We start from the raw sequence: 17,842 nt of genomic DNA on the forward strand, positions 1-17,842 counted from the left end.
GAGAGAGAGAGAGAGAGAGAGAGAGAGAGAGAGGAGATTGAGATTCAAAGTTCTGGTGAACTCTGAGAGGAAGCAATCCCAAGTGGTAAAGATGACAAATATCTAGTTTGCAGTCCATCCTCCCCGAGGTGACTTTATACAAGTTTACATCTCCGTCATCTTACAGAACCTTGTATTCTTAAATGAGTTGAATAGTACAATGACTATATAAGAGTAACAATATTAGCCAGGCAGTGGTGGCGCACGCCTTTAATCCCAGCACTTGGGAAGCAGAGGCAGGCAGGTTTCTGAGTTCAAGGCTAGCCTGGTCTACAAAGTGAGTTCCAGGACAGCCAGGGCTATACAAAGAAACCCTGTCTTGAAAAACCAAAAAACAAAAACAAAAACAAACAAACAAACAAAAACAATATTAACTTCAAATTTTGTATCAATATAATACATTTATACCAATGAAAACCTTAAATATATGTCTATACATTCTGTACCAGTGTAAAAATTACAACTTTAATTTGCATCAATTATAAAGATGTCTACCAATGTGGTAGACAATGCTTAGCCACATTGTATAGCCAATTGTGGCTATACAATGCTTAGCTTAAGAATAAATTTAGTGGGGCTGAAGAAATGGCTCAGTGGTTAAGAGCACTGACTACTCTTTCAAAGGTCCTGAGTTCAATTTCCAGCAACCACATGATGGCTCACAATCATCTGTAATGGGGTTTAATGCCCTCTTCTAGTGTATCTGAAGACAGCGACAGTTCACTCATATAAATAAATCAATCTCTTTTTTTTGTTAAAAAAAAAAGGGGGGGGGTAAATTTAGTAATCCATTCCCCATCTATTTCCTCCCTGTTCAAAACAAAACCATGACCATTTACAAATTATCCCTTAAAATGACAACCTATCTATAATTTATAAAATAACCATAACCAGACACCCAAACCCAGGGGATCTGGGTGACAACTCTTCACAGCTTCGTCCTAGAAAGTTTGGTTAGACTTAACAAGGCTAGCTTTAGTATCTGTTACCCAGTATCTGTGAGCTTAGAAGGCTCAGGACCTGACTGAAGTTCTGACTGGATCCGTCTGAAAGGCAGGATTGTGCAAGATGCACAGATCAGTTGAGGATGAAATTTTGCTCTTCATTTGAGCAGGTGAAAGACAATGTCCTTTTTAAGAGTATATGTTATTTATCAATAACCAATTGTGATGTCTTCATTCGTGCCAAGGGAAGGGCAGCACATGAGCCCTAAGGATTCCATAATCACAACATTTTTGGTCTCATTTTAGCTGAAGTTTGGGGTAGAGACATTTTTATGTCTAAGCTACTGAGCTGTTCCCATGTCGAGGAATCAGCAGATAAGGGACCTGTCCTGTTTGATTTTCTCAAAATTTTGAGATCTTCAGGGGTCTTCCCCTGTCATATCTGATCCATAGCACCACGTGGTTGCTGGGATTTGAACTGGGGACCTTCAGAAGAGCAGCCAATGCTCTTAACTGCTGAGCCATCTCTCCTGTCCCAGACCCGGAAATCTTATGCTTAAAACCATTTAAACAATTACTGTTCTACTCCCTTCTATCCTTAAGAACAATTAAACGAATCTCATTCATCTCTCTCTTTTATTTATCTGATTGTAGCAAGCAGGCAGCCTCCTCTCTCTCTCTCTCTCTCTCTCTCTCTCTCTCTCTCTCTCTCTCTCTCTCTCTCTCCCTTCCAAGCAGCCTGTCTCTTTGCACAGCAGGACTCCCAGAAATTACGCTTTCAAACTGTAGCCTGCTAAGAAGCCACTTCTCCCTAATTCCTAATCTTACATCATGGCGTGTGTGTATTCAATCCCAGAATCTCTAAATAATTTCTAATAGTGGGTATAAGCCCACCCTGCTTTGTACCATCTATAGTGGTAAATATTTAACCTGCTCTACTTCCCTGCTGGGGCAGCACGATTCCACCCTCCCCAATGCTCTGGAGTCTCCGAAAGAAAAATAAAAATAGGTAGCGTTATTTCTAATTTGCCTTAGCTAGCTTAATGACTCAGCCACTCTGAACCCCCATGTGGCTAACACACACCCCTCCAATATTCCGGAGTTAAAACTTGCTAAATCTGTATTTCATCTCTGCTACCCAAGACTCAATTGGGGAAGTGGCCCCTGGGGCGGCTTTCCCTAATTCTTACATGTTGGGGGGCTCTCCTCCCTGCACCTCTTCCGGCGTGGTCCATCTCCTACCCCTCCTAATCGCAGGTTCTCTCTCTCCTCTGTGTTTCTTTCCCAGGAATCCTAAAAGCCCTGCCTCTGTCCCCCTGCCTAGACATTGGCTTTTTATTGATCAGTCAAAAAAACAACTGTTGGCAGGGACCTGGAACAAACATGTAAATTCCCACGTAAGTACAAATCAAATCCCCAACAACATTGTATGTTCAAGCTATATGATCTGCTTTTTCATTTTGATTTTACAGAAGAATACAGTTACGAGATAGTTGTGAGTCTCAGAACAGACTTTGAACTTTGGATTTTTAAACAGTGTTGAGACTGTGATAGACTATGGGGACTATTGAAGTTGGACTGAATGCATTTTTGCATTATGTTGTACCTACATGCCCATGGAGACTTAGGAGTGGACTGTGGTGGTTTGATAAGAATGTCCCTTAAAGGTTCAAATACTTAAACGCTTGGTCATAGCATGCTGCCATGCTTCCTCATGTGATGATAGTGAAGTAAGCCTCTATCAAGCCCCCAAATAAATGATCTGTATTGCCTTGATCATGGTTTCTGTCTTAGGGTTTTACTGCTGTGAACAAACTCCATGACCAAGGCAAGTCTTATAAAAACAACATTTAATTGGGGCCGGTTTACAGGTTCAGAGGTTCAGTCCATTATCATCAAGGTTAGAGCATGGCAGTATCCAGGCAGGCATAGCACAGGGAGAGCTGAGAGTTCTACATCTTCATCCGAAGGCTGCTAGTGGAAGACTGACTTCCAGGCAACCAGGGTGAGGGTCTTAAGCCCACAACCACAGTGACACACCTAGTCCAACCAGGTCACACCTATTCCAACAAGGCCACACCTCCAAATAGTGCCACTCCCTGGCCCAAGAATATACAAACCATCACAGTGTCCCTTTACAGCAATAAAATAGTGACCCAGATAGCTCATGTTCTACCACCAGGTCACTTCCACAGCCTGTGATTGGAGGATTCTATGCAGGGGCTCTGCCTTTGCTGCTGAATCAGGCTCCTATAGCTTGTACAGTTGAAGTTTTAGCTTTTATAATGCAGTATAATATGGGATTTCAATGTTCTTAAAAAGGATCCACAGCCTGGTGTGGTGGCTCAAATCTTTAATCCCAGCATGTAGGAGGCAGAGGCAAGTAGATCCATGAGTTCAATGCCAGTCTGGTCTACAGAGGGTGTTCAGTCAGGGCTACACAGAGAAACTGTGTCTCAGGAAAACACCAAAACAATAACAAAACCCAAAGAGTATCCATAGTTGCCTTTCATGGCATTTCAGAAATGAATAAACCAAAAAGCAACCTTGAAAGGCCTGGGTAACTGCTACTGGTCTAACCAACCATGTTAGCTGTTATTAATGCTACAAAGAAGCTTTCTCAGAAACTCTTACTACTATTAATGGGAAGTTTTTGTGCCTGAGTTGATTGCCCATGGAGTTGGTTGCATATTCTGTTATGTTCTGTGCTTTGGTGTTCTTGATTCAAGGTCCCAACCAGCTCCCAAGTCTAGTTTACAGCCCTGGTTGATCAGTCCTGGGGTGAGTGTTCACTAAACTGTCTCACTGAGATCTGTATTCATGTGGTTTGTGGGGTGATTCCTTGTAATGGCTATTCCTGGTTGTCAACTTGACTATATCTGGAATGAACTACAATCCAGAATTGGAGGGCTCACCTGTGATCCAGATCTTGAGGCTGGAAGACACAAATTTCTGACCTGGATCTTGGCATGGAGGTCTTGAGGCAAAGTGGCTATGAAAAGTTTAGGCCCAGGCAAGGTAGTGCATGCCTTTAATCCCAGGAGACTAAGGCAAGGAGATCTCTGAATTCGAAGTCATACCTGGGACAAAGCAAGTCCCAGTTCCAGTAGCGGTGGTACACACTTTTAATCTGGGCCACGCCTTCTGCTGAAGACCTACCTAAAGACATTGGAAGAAGGAAGATTCACTCTTCTCTCCTGCTTGCACTTACTTGACAGCACATCTGTTGGAACCTACTTCCACAGAAGACCAGTTCAAGCAACTAGCCTCGTGGGACTGAGCAACTACTAGATTCTTGGACTTCCCATCCACAGCTGACCACTGTTGGGCTAGTTGGACTACAAACTGTAAGTCATCACAACACATATCCTTAATGTATAGAGGCATTCCACAAATTCTGTGACTCTAGAGAACCCTGACTAATACACTCCTAGACCACAACACTTGGTACATTGTCCAGGAAGCCCCAACCCCCAGACCTCTCCTGGTTACTGATAGTGAGCAACACTAAGCCGGCCAGCTCCTCATAAGCAGGCTAAGTTTTCTGTGCAGTTCTGTTTCTGGTTTTGGTGTCTAGACTACTGGTGGCTCAATGTAGAGAAGCATCATTCTCCTAAGATGGGAGGTGGGGGATGCCCCATTCTCCCCTGGCGATGAGGGATGGCTTTGATTTTCCCCTCTTGGGAAAGAGACCCCACTCACAATGCAGTGCCGAGTCTGTCTTTGAAACTCTGTTCTTGTCATGCCTGTGTCTGTGTCCTGCCTGGATGCTGTCATGCTCCCACCTTGATGATAATGGACTGAACCTCTGAACCTGTAAGCCAGCCCCAACTAGATGTTGTCCTTACATGAGTTGCTTTGGTCATGGTGTCTGTTCACAGCAATAAAACCCTAAGACACATCTTCACCTGCTTAGGGCTAGAAATACCCCCTACAAAAATGGAGTAACTCCCTATGAAATGTATTGGATCCCCCTACCATCCTCACAAGGGTCAAAGCTGATCTTTTAGCTGAAATCTTTGATCATGATGTTAAGTCAATCCAGGCACTCCAGAGTGTACAAACCTGCCACCATGCTTACACAAACTAAGCCCCCACCTCCACCCCCAGCCCACCATGCCATCCTTCATTGGTTCCAACCTGGAGACCTAATCCTGATCAAGAGACATTAAAAAGAGTTTGGGGCTGTGCTGGAAGGGACCACATTTAGTGATCCTAGGCCAAGACACAGTTATGAGGGTTATCAGATACCCGGTCAGGCGGGGAATTATTGATTTTTCTCAGTCTGACTATTCAAAACCCTCTACACTCATCACCCACCCAAAACAATGGTCCAACTCCCTGGTACAAGTTGTTGGCTCCAGGACATTAAGGAAAAATAATGCCTAGGAAAAAATTAGTGCCTGCCCTGCTGAATTAGGTTCCACTTGCAACATTCCAGGGACTTCCTATTGCCACCACTGAGAATGTGAAATTTAGGGAACAGGATGGAAGACAGATAGAGACCCCTACATTACAATAGAACTTACCTGCAACCCAAAGTGTTAAGACCCACCACCCCACGGTCATTATACTCAAATCCTAGGCTCCTCTTCCCTCCTTATACAGACTGGGAAGTAGGACTTGATGTGTTTATAAAATGATAAAGGGGGGGTGGATACGTTCTATGGGGGTGTGGTGAGGTATGAGGGAAGCGGGTGCCTCAGCAGGCCCATGCCGAGACATCCCTTCCCCCTGAGGGGCCAGCCACACGATGGTATAGTATAGAATAGTTTATTCGGGGCTTGGGGAGGGGAGTTAAGAGGGAAGTAGGGCAGAGAAAGGGAGAAAGAGAGAAGTAGAGGAGAAGAGTAGAGGCTGGCCATGAGCACGTGGGGAGACTAGGGGGGAGGGACGAGGGGACAGAGCAGGAGCAAGAAGGGAAGAGCAAGGGAACAAGAGGACAAGAAAGAGTAGGGGGCAAGCTACCAGGCCATTGCCAGATAATTGTGGGGAGGAGCATACCTCGGTGTTGCCAGGTAACGGTAGGGTGGAGCTTAGACAGAATGCTAACCAGACTCACTTGGGCATCCAGAGCTTACCTATGCTGATCTGACCCAGGGACAGAATTTTCTATCCAGAAGCTGGCAAAATCTGAGACCCTGTTCCCCATAAGTTCCCTGTCTAAAGGATAGTTATGGAGCCAGGATAGTTATGCCCTCTGGTCCTGCTACTGCACCTTCCTACAGCCAGGACAGGGACTTACCTTTGAGATTTCTAAACCGTGGGACTTAGCTGGTAGACACTCTAAAGGCCACTTTTAAATTTCTCAACGACACAAGGCCAAATATGACTAAAGACTGTTGGCTTTGTCTGGACCCACAACTTCCTTTCTACGCGAGGGTGGTACTTATACATTTCCCAAAAAGCGATTTCCACCGACCTCACTCTAGTTAAAATAGCTTGGAACCTTCTCGTTCTGGGAAATGTAGTCCCAGAAAAAGCAGCAGACCTATGAACTCCCGCCGAGGCATTCTGGGAATTGTAGTTCTGGAGCCATTAGCAGGCGAGTTTGCTTCAGCTCCGGAAGGCTAGGCTGCATGGCCATTCTTCCAGTGAGGTGAGAGCTTGGAGCATCCCGCAGGCCATCTGTGCGCTGTGCCCCGGTGTGTCCTCTCAGGGACGAGTCTGCATTCCGGAGAGAAGCGGGGCAGCGGTGGCAGCGACAGGTCCTTTTTAACTGGGTTCTGCCTGAGGCCGCCTGCCCTGATTCCTGGACCCATCTCAGCTGCTTGTGGAAGCCCGGGAGAGTCTAGCTTCCCACTGGAGCCTGGCAGAGGAGCTGTGGTGACAGATGGCCAGTGTCATAAAGCCTTAAGTGGCAACTCTGACTTTTATGTGTTTATGTTTTGCTTTTGCATTTATTTATTTAAGAGGGGAAGGTCGTGTCACAGCTTATGACAAGGTCAGAAGACAACTTGTGGGAGTCAGGTCTCTCCTTGCACCATGTGGTGTTCAGGGACTCGAACTGAACTCACCCTATCAGGCTCAGCTGAAGTCACCTCTACCCACTAAGCCGTTTTGCAGGGCCAAACTCCCCTTTCCTTAGAAAGGACTTAGGTTTCTGTTGGTCATTATCTGAATGCATGTGGAAAAAGAGACTCTGGAGGCTCTTGCAGGTCAATAACGTTTGCTAATGATGAAGCCTTTTAGAGCAGGACACGGGGATAATTTCACTCCCATGTATGGAAACAATAATATGTGAGATAGCTGTCACAGTTGACAGACCGTTCTGAGGGTGATGGTCAGTCATGACACAGAATGCATTGTGAAGGTAAGGGTGCCCAGCACCCCTGAAGCTTCCAGAAATAGAGAATGTGGTGAGTGAGTCTGGTCACCTGGAGCCTTACACTACCGATTAGTAGGAAGTAGGTTCAAAAGCCTGGCCAGCCCGCACAGCACTTGGAGCTGATGGAGAAGCTGAGGAAGCCACGTGGACCAACTGTCCTAGCTGTGTTCTCACAAAGCCCTTCCTCCCCCAGCTTGCTTCCCAGAGCCCTGCCTTGTCTCAAAGAGAAGAGAACAATGACCAAGTCACAGGTAAGTTGGGTGGCTTCCCCCATCCCCACAGTGCTAGGGATTGGAAACAGGACCCCTGCATGCTGGGCAGGTGCTCTGCAGCCGAGCCCCTCTGAACTTCACCCACACCGGACAGCTTACAACTGCCTGTAACTCCAACTCCAGTGGATCCAACACCCTCTTCCGGTCTCCCCGTGCACCTGCACACACATGGACACACAGACACAGGGCATGCACGTATATTGAAAACAAATTAAGTTCACTTACATTTTAAAAGCGTCACTTTGCACAGTTTGCCTAATTTTATTTTACAATTATGAGTTCTTCATACTCATGTTTATGATTTCTTTTTCATTTAATAATTTTGCATTAGTATTGGGTGTGTGGTTTGTGCGCATGTTAAGATAGGATCTAGGCTTCAGAGGATGGCTTTCAGGAGTCTCTCTCCTTCAGTCTTGTTGAAATAGTATCTCCTGGTTTGGGGACTCTGAGACAGGCCCTGGTGCTCAGTGGCAGCCATCCTAGCCTAACGGGCAAGGTCCAGGACACTGGAGGACCCTGTCCTAAAAACAAACAAACTACCCTAGACAGCACCTGAGGAACGACCCCAGAGGTTGGGCTGTAGCCTGTTCATGCATGTGCATGCTCAGGAACATAAGTACACTCACATGAATGCATGCACACCTGTGTGCACACATGCACGCAGAAAACTGGTCACCCTCACTTCCTGCATTGGAATGTCCTGAGCATTCATTTCCTGAACAACCAGGGAGGGTCTGGCTGCCGCTATCTGCATGGCTTTCGTGATTGATCCAACTCAGGTGATGAAGGAATGAAGGAAGGACAGACTCACAGACATGGGTACAGATGAACTGGAATCAAATGAGCCATGTTCTCTGATAGAGACACACCAGCAGCTTAGAAACGCAATGCATGTACTATACAACACTGAGCACCCAGGAGGCATGATTCAGGAAACTGAACCATGACTACTAATGTAAAAGGGTGTGCCTTACACGGTGTCACCCAGCTCTCCAGTTCCCCAGGATCATCAGGGTCATTGTTTTGCGAACAACAGTGGCTATATTCTCTGTTCATTTGTAGGCAGTAAGTATCCCTGATTCTCTGTATTCTGGCCTAAACTGGACACTTTTGAAAAGCTTGGGTACTTTAGCAAGTGATTAAAAATAGCAGCTTGTCTGAAACGTTCACTTACTAAATTAAATTTTGTTCTATATTTATTGTGTCAACATGGACGGTTCATTTTAAATTAATCCCTTCAGGTAGAGGTACTGTTATGCAAATGGGGAAATTGAGGCACGGAGAGGTAGCCTAAGCTCCTCAGGCCAGAGCCTTGAAGTGTCAACCAAGGTCCATAAGGCTTGCAGCGCTGTGCTCACAGCCCTGACCCTAAATGAGACTACTGTTGACAGGAGTGTTCCTGAGAACACAGAGCAAGCTGCTTGTCTATTCCTGAAGGCCTGTGTCTTAGACAGGGTTTTCTATGGCTATGTCTTGGTCAGGGTTTTCTATGTCTGTGTCTTGGTCAGGGTTTCTATGTCTGTGTCTTGGTCAAGGTTTTCTATGTCTGTGTCTTGGTCGGGGTTTTCTACGTCTGTGTCTTGGTCAGGGTTTTCTATGTCTGTGCCTTGATCAGTTTTTTCTATTTCTTTCTTTTCCTCCATCCTTGACACAGACTTTCTCGGTACTGTAGTCCTATCTGTGTTGGCATTCACTCTGTAGACCAGGCTGGCCTCGAACTCAGAGATTATCGTGTCTCTGCCTTAAGAGTGCTGGGATTAAAGCCATGTGCCACCACTGCCTGTCTTAGGGTTTCTATTGATGCACGAAAAAGCTATGACCAGAAAGCAAGTTGGGGAGGAAGGAGATTATTATTAGACTCACTTCTGTATCGTTGTCCATCATTGAAGGAAAGCAGGACAGGAACTCAGAGAAGGAACCTAGAGACGGGAGCTGATGCAGAAGCCGTGCACGTGTGCTGCCTACTGCCTTGCTCCCCATGGCTTCCTCAGCCTGCTTTCTTATAGAACCCATGACCACCCACCCGAGGACGGCAACATCCACAATGGGCTGGGCCTTCCCTCATCAGTCAACATTAAGAAAATGCCTTAAAGCTGGACCTAATGGAGGCATCTTCTTTTGGTTTTGGTTTGTTTGTTTGTTTTTGGTTCTTTGAGACAGGGTTTCTCTGTGTAGCCCTGACCGTCCTGGATCACTCTGTAGACCAGGCTGGCCTCGAAGCCACAGAGATCCACCTGCCTCTGCCTCCCCATTCCTGAGATTAAAGGTGTGCACCACTATCACCCAGTTTGCGGGGTTCTATAAGAAAGCAGGCTGGGTAAACCATGATGAACATTCCAGTAAACAGCACACATGCATGCTCCTGCCTCCGTGGTAAGCCCTGCTTGAGTTCCCATCCTGACTTCCTTCAATAATGAACAGGAATATGGAAGTGTACGCCTAATAAATAAACTCTTTCTTCCCAACTTGCCTTTTGGTCATGGTGTTTTGACCCAGCAATAGAAGCCGTAACGAAGACAACAGGCTCTGTATAAACAGTTGCTCAGGTCCTAGTGGCATTGGGAGTGAACCTGAGGTGGCATGTGCTTGCTGTTACAGGAGGCAGTGACGTTCAGGGATGTGGCCGTGATCTTCAGTGAGGAGGAGCTGAGGCTGCTGAACGCTGCTCAGAGGAAGCTGTACCATGATGTGATGCTGGAGAACTTCAGGAACCTCCTGGCAGTGGGTGAGGATGGGGAACTGTGTCCTTGGTGATGTCAGAAGTTCACATCCTGTGTTATAATTACACTCTACTGCTTTCATTTTAGGTTTATGTCTTTTGTTTTTTTTTAAATGTATATTTGAGTGTATTGTCTATCTGTATGTCTGTGTGTCACATTCATTTGTGGTGTTCACAGAGGTAAGAAGAGGGCACTAGATAGATATCTTGGATCTAGCATAACAGATGGTTATAAGCCAGTATGTGGGTGCTGCAGCCCCAATCTGGGTCCTCTGGAAGAACAGTCAGTGCTCTGAATCACTGAGCTGTCTCTCCAACCTCCACTTTATTTTTTTAAACTGCATTTTACACATATACGCTGTGCTTTAAATGAAAATTTTAAACATTCCTTTCGGAGTATGAACCTCTCTCTCTCTCTCTCTCTCTCTCTCTCTCTCTCTCTCTCTCTCTCTCTCTCTCTGAGTGTGTGTGTGTTGCACACCACATGTCCAGTTCACCTTCGTCATTTTCCATCCTGGTAATTTTTTTTTCTCAGGTCATTTTCTAGTTTCCTTGGGGGACCCGTCAGATACTGTTGTGATTTTGTCATTCCTTTGGGACGTCTGATGCCTTCAGTTAGCATCTGAGATCTACCTCCTTTTTTGAGCCCTTTCCCCTGCTCCTTTGTGAGCCTGGTGATCTTAGATTGGAGAGCAAGTGTTTGACACACAAGGATAGAATAATTGGGCTAAAGCTTTATCTTTATTAATTGGCTCAGAAATTATAGTATTGGCATCTTGTAAATTGTGATCTTATTGTTATATAGCTCTGATTGGATAATTAAGCTTTAAGTGTCATGTTTCTACTGAGTAACCAGGTGTTGAGATGGCTGATCGTTGGGTGTGTGGGATGTTTCGAAAAAGCAAGATGAACTCACTAGCTGGGAGAGGGTAGCTCAGCAGTGAGAGCCCGCCAGGATATAGTGCTGTGGCCCGCCAGTACCAGTACTAGAGTTGGCAGGCTCCTTTTTTATTATTTCCCGTAACACCCACTCGCCTCTGCCCTTGCATTCTGTACCCCCCCCCCAAACCTTTCCCTCATCAGCAACCGTGTTTTGAGTGTTTGGAGTCTTGCCATCTTAATGTTTCAGCTCTCTTCTCATAGTTTGCAAGCGAACTTGTGTGCTAAGGTTATTCCAATCCCCTCCTACACATGTGAGCTCTCTGTACTGGCTGGTGTTGTGTGTCAACTTGACACAGCTCGAGTTATCACAGAGAAAGGAGCTTCAGTTGAGGAAATGCCTCCATGAGATCCAGCTGTAAGGCATTTTCTCAATTAGTGATTAAGGGGAGAGGGCCCCTTGTGGGTGGGACCATCCCTGGACTGGTAGTCTTGGGTTTATAAGAGAGCAGGCTGAGCAAGTCAGGGAAAGCAAGCCAGTAAAGAACATCCCTCCATGGCCTCTGCATCAGCTCCTGCTTCCTGACCTGCTGGAGTTCCAGTCCTGCATCCTTTGGTGATGAACAGCAGTATGGAAGTGTAAGCCAAATAAACCCTTTCCTCCCCAACTTGCTTCTTGGTCATGATGTCTGTGCAGGAATAGAACCCCTGACTAAGACACTCTCAAAGACAATAACACCCTTGAGCTGGACATTGGCAGCAGGCCGTGTCTGAGCACCACCACACCTCTTAGAGTGGATTTAGTGCTTTCTTCCCATTCTGTTGCCACAGGTACATACGGGCCCTGCACATGCTGAAGATGGCCTTGAGCCTCCACTCCTGGGCTCATGCCAGATTCTCCAGCATGCTCAAATGAGGCTTGCTCTTGGATGCACATACACACTCTTGTTGTAGCTCATTGTTTCTCTCTGACATCACTCTCTAGTTAATGTTTCCAGAGATAAATGAGAACTTAGCCCTTCAATGTCCCCATCCTCGCTGATATCACCTTCTGGGGTTTTTGTTTGTTTGTTTGTTTGTTTGTTTTTTCAGGAGGCCAGAGTCAAAAGAAGATAGAGACTCTTCATGCAACGGGAGTAAGGTGCCCTTCACTGGGGTGGCTTCCATGCTGGCAAATGACAACCCACGATGTCAAAAAACTGGCCAGAACTCCAGAAGACGTAATAAACACTCAAGGAAAGGGTTCCCACTTCCTGGAGCCATGCCACAGGGTAACAGAACATTCTCCCTTGGCCTCTGAGGATGATGGCTGTCTTGAGAGGCTCACCAGCAACCATTCTGGTATTGATGAAAATCAAGAATTTCTGTCTGGGGGAGCTCAGAGTTCTTCGAATAAATCACATCTTAGTGAGAGAAATGGCCAGGGGAAACACTGTCCTCAGACTCGGGTGAAAAACGAGGCACAGCCGTTGGCTCTCAGTGTTGACATTCGGGGTTGCATTTCCCATCAAGATAACAATATACTGCATAAAAGAGACAAAGGCCACAGCAGCGGTGACTGTGATCAAGCCATCAACCCCATGTCATCCCTCACCCAGGATTGTGACTACACACAACAGAAGGCCTATCAGTGCAGCAAGGGCCAAGAAGCCTTCAATGACAGCCCTAGTCTGGAACTTCATCAACAGAGCCTCTTAGGAAAGAAGTCCCCTGTCCATAGTACTCCCAAGGACACCAAGCATAGCCCCAGTGTCCCCATTCAACAAAGTGTTCATCTAGGAACAAAGCGCTACTGTTGTCATGAGTGTGGCACAGGTTTCAGTCACAGCTCAGCTCTTCAGACACACCGGAGAGTGCACACAGGGGAGAAACCCTACAGGTGCAACAGCTGTGGGAAGGCCTTCAGCCGCAGCTCAGATCTCAACATCCACCGCCGAGTGCACACTGGAGAGAAACCTTACAAGTGTGAGGTGTGTGGGAAGGGCTTCACAAAGTGGGACCACCTCCAGATACACAAGAGAATTCACACAGGAGAGAAGCCATATAAGTGTGGAGACTGTGGCAAATGCTTTAGCTGTAGCTGGAACCTTCACACCCACCAGAGAGTCCACACTGAGGAGAAACCATACAAGTGTGATGAGTGTGGAAAGCGCTTCAGCTTGAGCTTCAACCTCCACAGCCATCAGCGGGTCCACACAGGAGAGAAGCCATATAAATGTGAAGAGTGCAGGAAGGATTTCAGTTCAGCCTCAAGCTTCCAAAGGCATCAGCGGGTCCATACAGGAGAGAAGCCATTTGTCTGCAATGTGTGTGGGAAGGGCTTCAGTCAGAGCTCGAATTTTCAAGCCCACCAGAGAGTTCATACCAGGGAAAAACCATACAGATGTGATGTGTGTGGGAAGCATTTCACCTGGAGCCTTCACAATCACCAGAGGGTCCACACAGGAGAGAAACCATACATGTGTGTGGAGTGTGGGAAAGGCTTCAGTCATGCCTCAAGTCTGCAGGCTCATCAGAGTGTCCACACAGGCGAGAGACCATTCAAATGCAATGTGTGCCAGAAAAGGTTCCGTCAGGCCTCAATCCTCCAGGACCACGAGAGGGTGCACACAGGGGAGAAGCCCTACAAGTGTAGCACATGTGGGAAAGTCTTCAGCCAGAGGTCTGGTCTCCAAGTCCATCAGAGAATTCACACCGGGGAGAAGCCATTCAAGTGTGAGGAGTGTGGGAAGGAATTCAGATGGAACTCAGGGCTTAGTTCTCACCAGAGGGTCCACACAGGAGGGAAACCCTACACGTGTCAGCCGTGTGGGAAGGGCTTCAGTCAGGCTTCACACCTCCACACACATCTGAAAAGCCACACCACAGAGAGGACCTAAATCTGCAGCATCTGCTATAAGGGCTTCAGCCAGAGATCGCATCTACCACTCGCGGGTCCACAGTGCAGGGAACCCCTAGGTTTGTTCTGCACTCGGGTGGGTTCCATGCTGCTGGTTGTTAACAGTGTCACCAAACCCAGAGGCTTCAGGAGAGATAGTATTTTGGTATTTTGCCCTCAACTCATTCTCCTACTGAGCTCATTATGAAAAAGGAAGACAGTATTTGAGAATGGACCTTCTTAGCATAAACACACACACAAAAGACTAGAGACATATAGAAAAGGATTCTGATTTAATTATAAAAGGAAGAATTGTCAATTGTCAAGAATAAAACCAATAAAAAATCATTGTGGCTCATACTAATGCTGAGATTGTTTCACTGTGGGTAACCAATTGGCAAAGAGCTTGTAGCAACTATATGGGAGAAATTACCAATAAACATCCTAAAAGCACATGACTTCAGCTTACACAAAGGACTAATTCGATTCTCCACCATATAATAAAAAAAAAAAACACCGATTCCTGAAATGCTTACATTTTATACTGATGCAAATACAATAGGAATGGCTGGTTATAAGTCAGAAAATTGTAACAGAATCCCCCCATTAATTTAAATATTAATACAACAAGAAGCCTGTGATTGAGCAGTGGAAAAGGAAGGAGGGTAGAGATTTCTGGAGATGGGAGAGGAGGATCTGCAGCAAGAGAACCCGATTGGTCACTGCATGGGGCAGCCATGGAGGCAGCAGAGTAGCTGGGGCCTGAGAGTAGCTGGGTATAGCGAGGGATGGTGCCTTTTGTTGTTTTTTTGTTTGTTTGTTTGTTTGTTTTTTGGGTTGGTTTTTTTTTTTTTTTTTTTTTTTTTTTTTTTTTTTTTGGAGGTTTGTTTGGTTGGTTTTTTTTGGGTTGGTTTTTTTTTTTTTTTTTTTTTTTTTTTTTTGTTTTTTCGAGACAGGGTTTCTCTGTGTACCCCTGGCTGTCCTGGAACTCACTCTGTAGACCAGGGTGGCCTCAAACTCAGAAATCCACCTGCCTCTGCCTCCCAAGTGCTGGGATTAAAGGTGTGCACCACCACCGCCTGGCCTATGGTGCCATTTTTTAATATTTCCCACAACAAAGCCACATACACCTCAGTTCAAACATCAAAGCTGTATACCATTCTTATGATATTATTAGATTTTCCTGAATCTCTTGATTATAGTTACCGAGTCTAAGTATGCAGAAAGAGTTGTTTTGCATATAGAAACTGCTGAGCTTATTCAGGATGATTCAAAGTTAACTTCAGTGTTTTATTGAACTACAACAATTGATCAGAAATGGAAATCATCCATTGCATATAACACATATCATATCCCATACATGTGTACCTACCTGGCCCTCTAGCACATGGTAATGATGAAATTGATCAGCTATTGATAAAAAAAAATGTGCTAGAAGCTTCAGAATTCCATAAGAAATACGATATTAACAACAAGAGTTAAAAAAAATGGTTTTTCTATCACCTGGCAACAAAACAAAAAAATGATAAGAAATTGTCTTTCTTGTTATTTATACAATCAAACTCTATTACTTGTAGGAAGTAACCACAAACATACAAACAAACAAACAAATGACATTTGGCAAATGGTTGTGTTTCGTTTGCAGAGTTTGGAAAATTAAAATATATGTCCTATACCAGAGTCACATACTCAGGGTTTCAATGGATAAGTGCCTTAAGTTCAAACAGCTGATTCTATAATTGCACATTTTTTGAAAGTTATAGCAATTATGAGAACACCTGGACAGATTAAAACTGGCAGTGCTCCATCCTATGTCTCTAGTAAAATGAAGCAATTTCTTGCATATTATAATGTAAAGCATGCCACAGGTACCACACAGTCCTGTAGATCCAGCAGGTTGTACAGAGATGTAATCATACCTCCACAGAGATGCTGCGCAGACAGGAGTGGCAAAGACTCCCAGAGATAGATTACATAAAGCTCTATTGACTTTAAACTTTTTAAATGCTAGTATACAAAAAACCCAAAACAAACAAACAAACAAACAGCTACCAAGAGACATTGGATGATAGAACGTGCTGAATGGAACCGGCTTGTTTATATTAAGGATGCCCTAAACTCAGAATGGAAGGCAGAAAAAAAATCAGGAAAGAGGTTTTGTATTTGTTTCAATGGGATTCCATCCAAATTTATAAAAATCAGATTTGACAAGGGACACCCCTGAAGATATTGCTGCAGACATAAAGAAATAAATCAAGAGGACCAACAACAGGTAACACACATTGCTGGTCCGTCTGCAAGGGAACAGCTCTTAGATTGGCTGAGACATGAAAATGTCTCCAGTCAGAACTTGAGATACCTCATTGGCTACTAAATCTTCAGGGCTCATCGCGCCAGCGTTTCATATGGCATAGGTGAGAATTATGACCGTGTGGCTATTGTGGTGGTTTTAATAGGTTTGAATTCGTGGCTCAAAGGGAATGCAACTATTAGAACCAGCTGTGTTGGAGGCAGTGCGTCACTGTGGGGATGGGCTTTGAGGTCTCAGGCTCAGGCTCCACCCAGAGCAGAAGAGAGCTTCCATCTGTCTGTCTGTCTGTCTGTCTGTCTGTGGGTGACAGTGACCTTTTACTGCCTGCAGATCAAGATGTAGAACTCATAGCTACTTCTCCAGTACATGTCTGCCTGCAGGCTGCCATGCTTCCTGTCATGATGATAATGGACTGAACCTCTGAAAAATGTAAGCCAGCCCCAATTAAATGTTTTCTTTATATGAGTTGCCTTCGTCATGATGTCTGTTCATAGTAGTAAAACCCAAACTATGACAGATTACGGTACCAGGTGACCGTGCTTTTGTTTAAAGGAATGCGGGCTTTAAGAATTTGGAAAGCAGCCGGGCGTGGTGGCGCATGCCTTTAATCCCAGCACTTGGGAGGCAGAGGCAGGCGGATTTCTGAGTTCGAGGCCAGCCTGGTCTACAAAGTGAGTTCCAGGACAGCCAGGGCTATACAGAGAAACCCTGTCTCAAAAAAACCAAAACAAAAAAAAAAACAAAAGAATTTGGAAAGCAGTGGAATGTTTTAAGTGGGATTTGATGGACCATGCCATTATAAGCATGGGAGATAGTGGTGTTAAGGATGATTTGAACTGTGTGCTCCTGACTTAAGATGTTTCTGGGAAGACAGTCCTTGTGATGTTTTGGTGAAGAATGTGACTTTTTTTTTTTACCCTTTTATGCAGAGTCTGCCTCAGGTTAAGATGAAGAAATATAAAGGAAATCTCAAAACAATGTAGTTTAGACTTTATCATGTGGTTCACTCTTAAGAACAGGTTTCTGATCAAGCCTGGAAAGGAGAAATACAAAAATGTTTGTTCAAAGAATAAAAGGGCACCAGAAATTGGAGTGGAGCTAATTCCAGTGTTCAAGGATATTAAATGGAATTAAGGAAGTAGCGACCTTTGGGCAAAACCCTACCCACCTAAGCTTATTGTATATGCATTTGCAGTTGAACAAGATGTAGTCATGTCATGTTAGGTGTTATGCCTTTAACCTTAGGACACAGAGGCAGGCAGATCAAGAACAGATCAAGAGTTCAAGAGCAACCAGTACTGAGCAAGTTCCAGGTAAAGAAAAGCTTAAGTCTAGGCATGGTTGTACAGACTGTCAGTCCCAGCCGTTAGGAGACAGAGCCCTGCAGATCTCTAAGTTCACAATCGATCGACAGAACAAGTACAGGGAAGCCATAATGGGCAGCAATGGGACTCTTCAAAAAGTGGTAAAGA

At 45.2% G+C, this 17,842-nt stretch overlaps 2 protein-coding genes across 2 annotated transcripts in view; one reads left to right on the plus strand and one right to left on the minus strand.

Moving 5' to 3' along the window:
• Nucleotides 1-4,049, minus strand: part of LOC115062410 (zinc finger protein 235-like) — a 20,261-nt gene extending 16,212 nt beyond the window's left edge. Inside the window, exon 1 of the mRNA XM_029531774.1 lies at nucleotides 3,899-4,049. Within this exon, the coding sequence (XP_029387634.1) occupies nucleotides 3,899-3,954 (56 nt within the window). The 5' untranslated portion in view covers nucleotides 3,955-4,049. The remainder of the gene's footprint in view (nucleotides 1-3,898) is intronic.
• A 2,541-nt stretch (nucleotides 4,050-6,590) lies between these two features.
• LOC110337148 (zinc finger protein 235-like) lies at nucleotides 6,591-14,588 on the plus strand. Its single transcript, XM_029531773.1, has 3 exons — nucleotides 6,591-7,562; nucleotides 10,182-10,308; nucleotides 12,274-14,588. The coding sequence occupies exons 1-3, from the start codon at nucleotides 7,434-7,436 to the stop codon at nucleotides 14,058-14,060; spliced, it is 2,043 nt and encodes a 680-aa protein (XP_029387633.1). The 5' UTR covers nucleotides 6,591-7,433; the 3' UTR covers nucleotides 14,061-14,588.
• Nucleotides 14,589-17,842: the final 3,254 nt, after the last annotated feature.

The sequence above is a fragment of the Mus pahari genome, chromosome 19 (assembly GCF_900095145.1).
Source record: "Mus pahari chromosome 19, PAHARI_EIJ_v1.1, whole genome shotgun sequence".
Lineage (NCBI taxonomy): Eukaryota > Metazoa > Chordata > Mammalia > Rodentia > Muridae > Mus > Mus pahari.

Coding starts and splice junctions, on each gene's coding strand:
- LOC110337148 (XM_029531773.1), top strand. CDS start 7,434: ATGGAGAAGCTGAGGAAGCCACGTGGACCAACTGTCCTAGCTGTGTTC. Junction 7,563..10,181: donor GAACAATGACCAAGTCACAG/GTAAGTTGGGTG, acceptor TTGCTGTTACAG/GAGGCAGTGACGTTCAGGGA. Junction 10,309..12,273: donor CAGGAACCTCCTGGCAGTGG/GTGAGGATGGGG, acceptor TTGTTTTTTCAG/GAGGCCAGAGTCAAAAGAAG.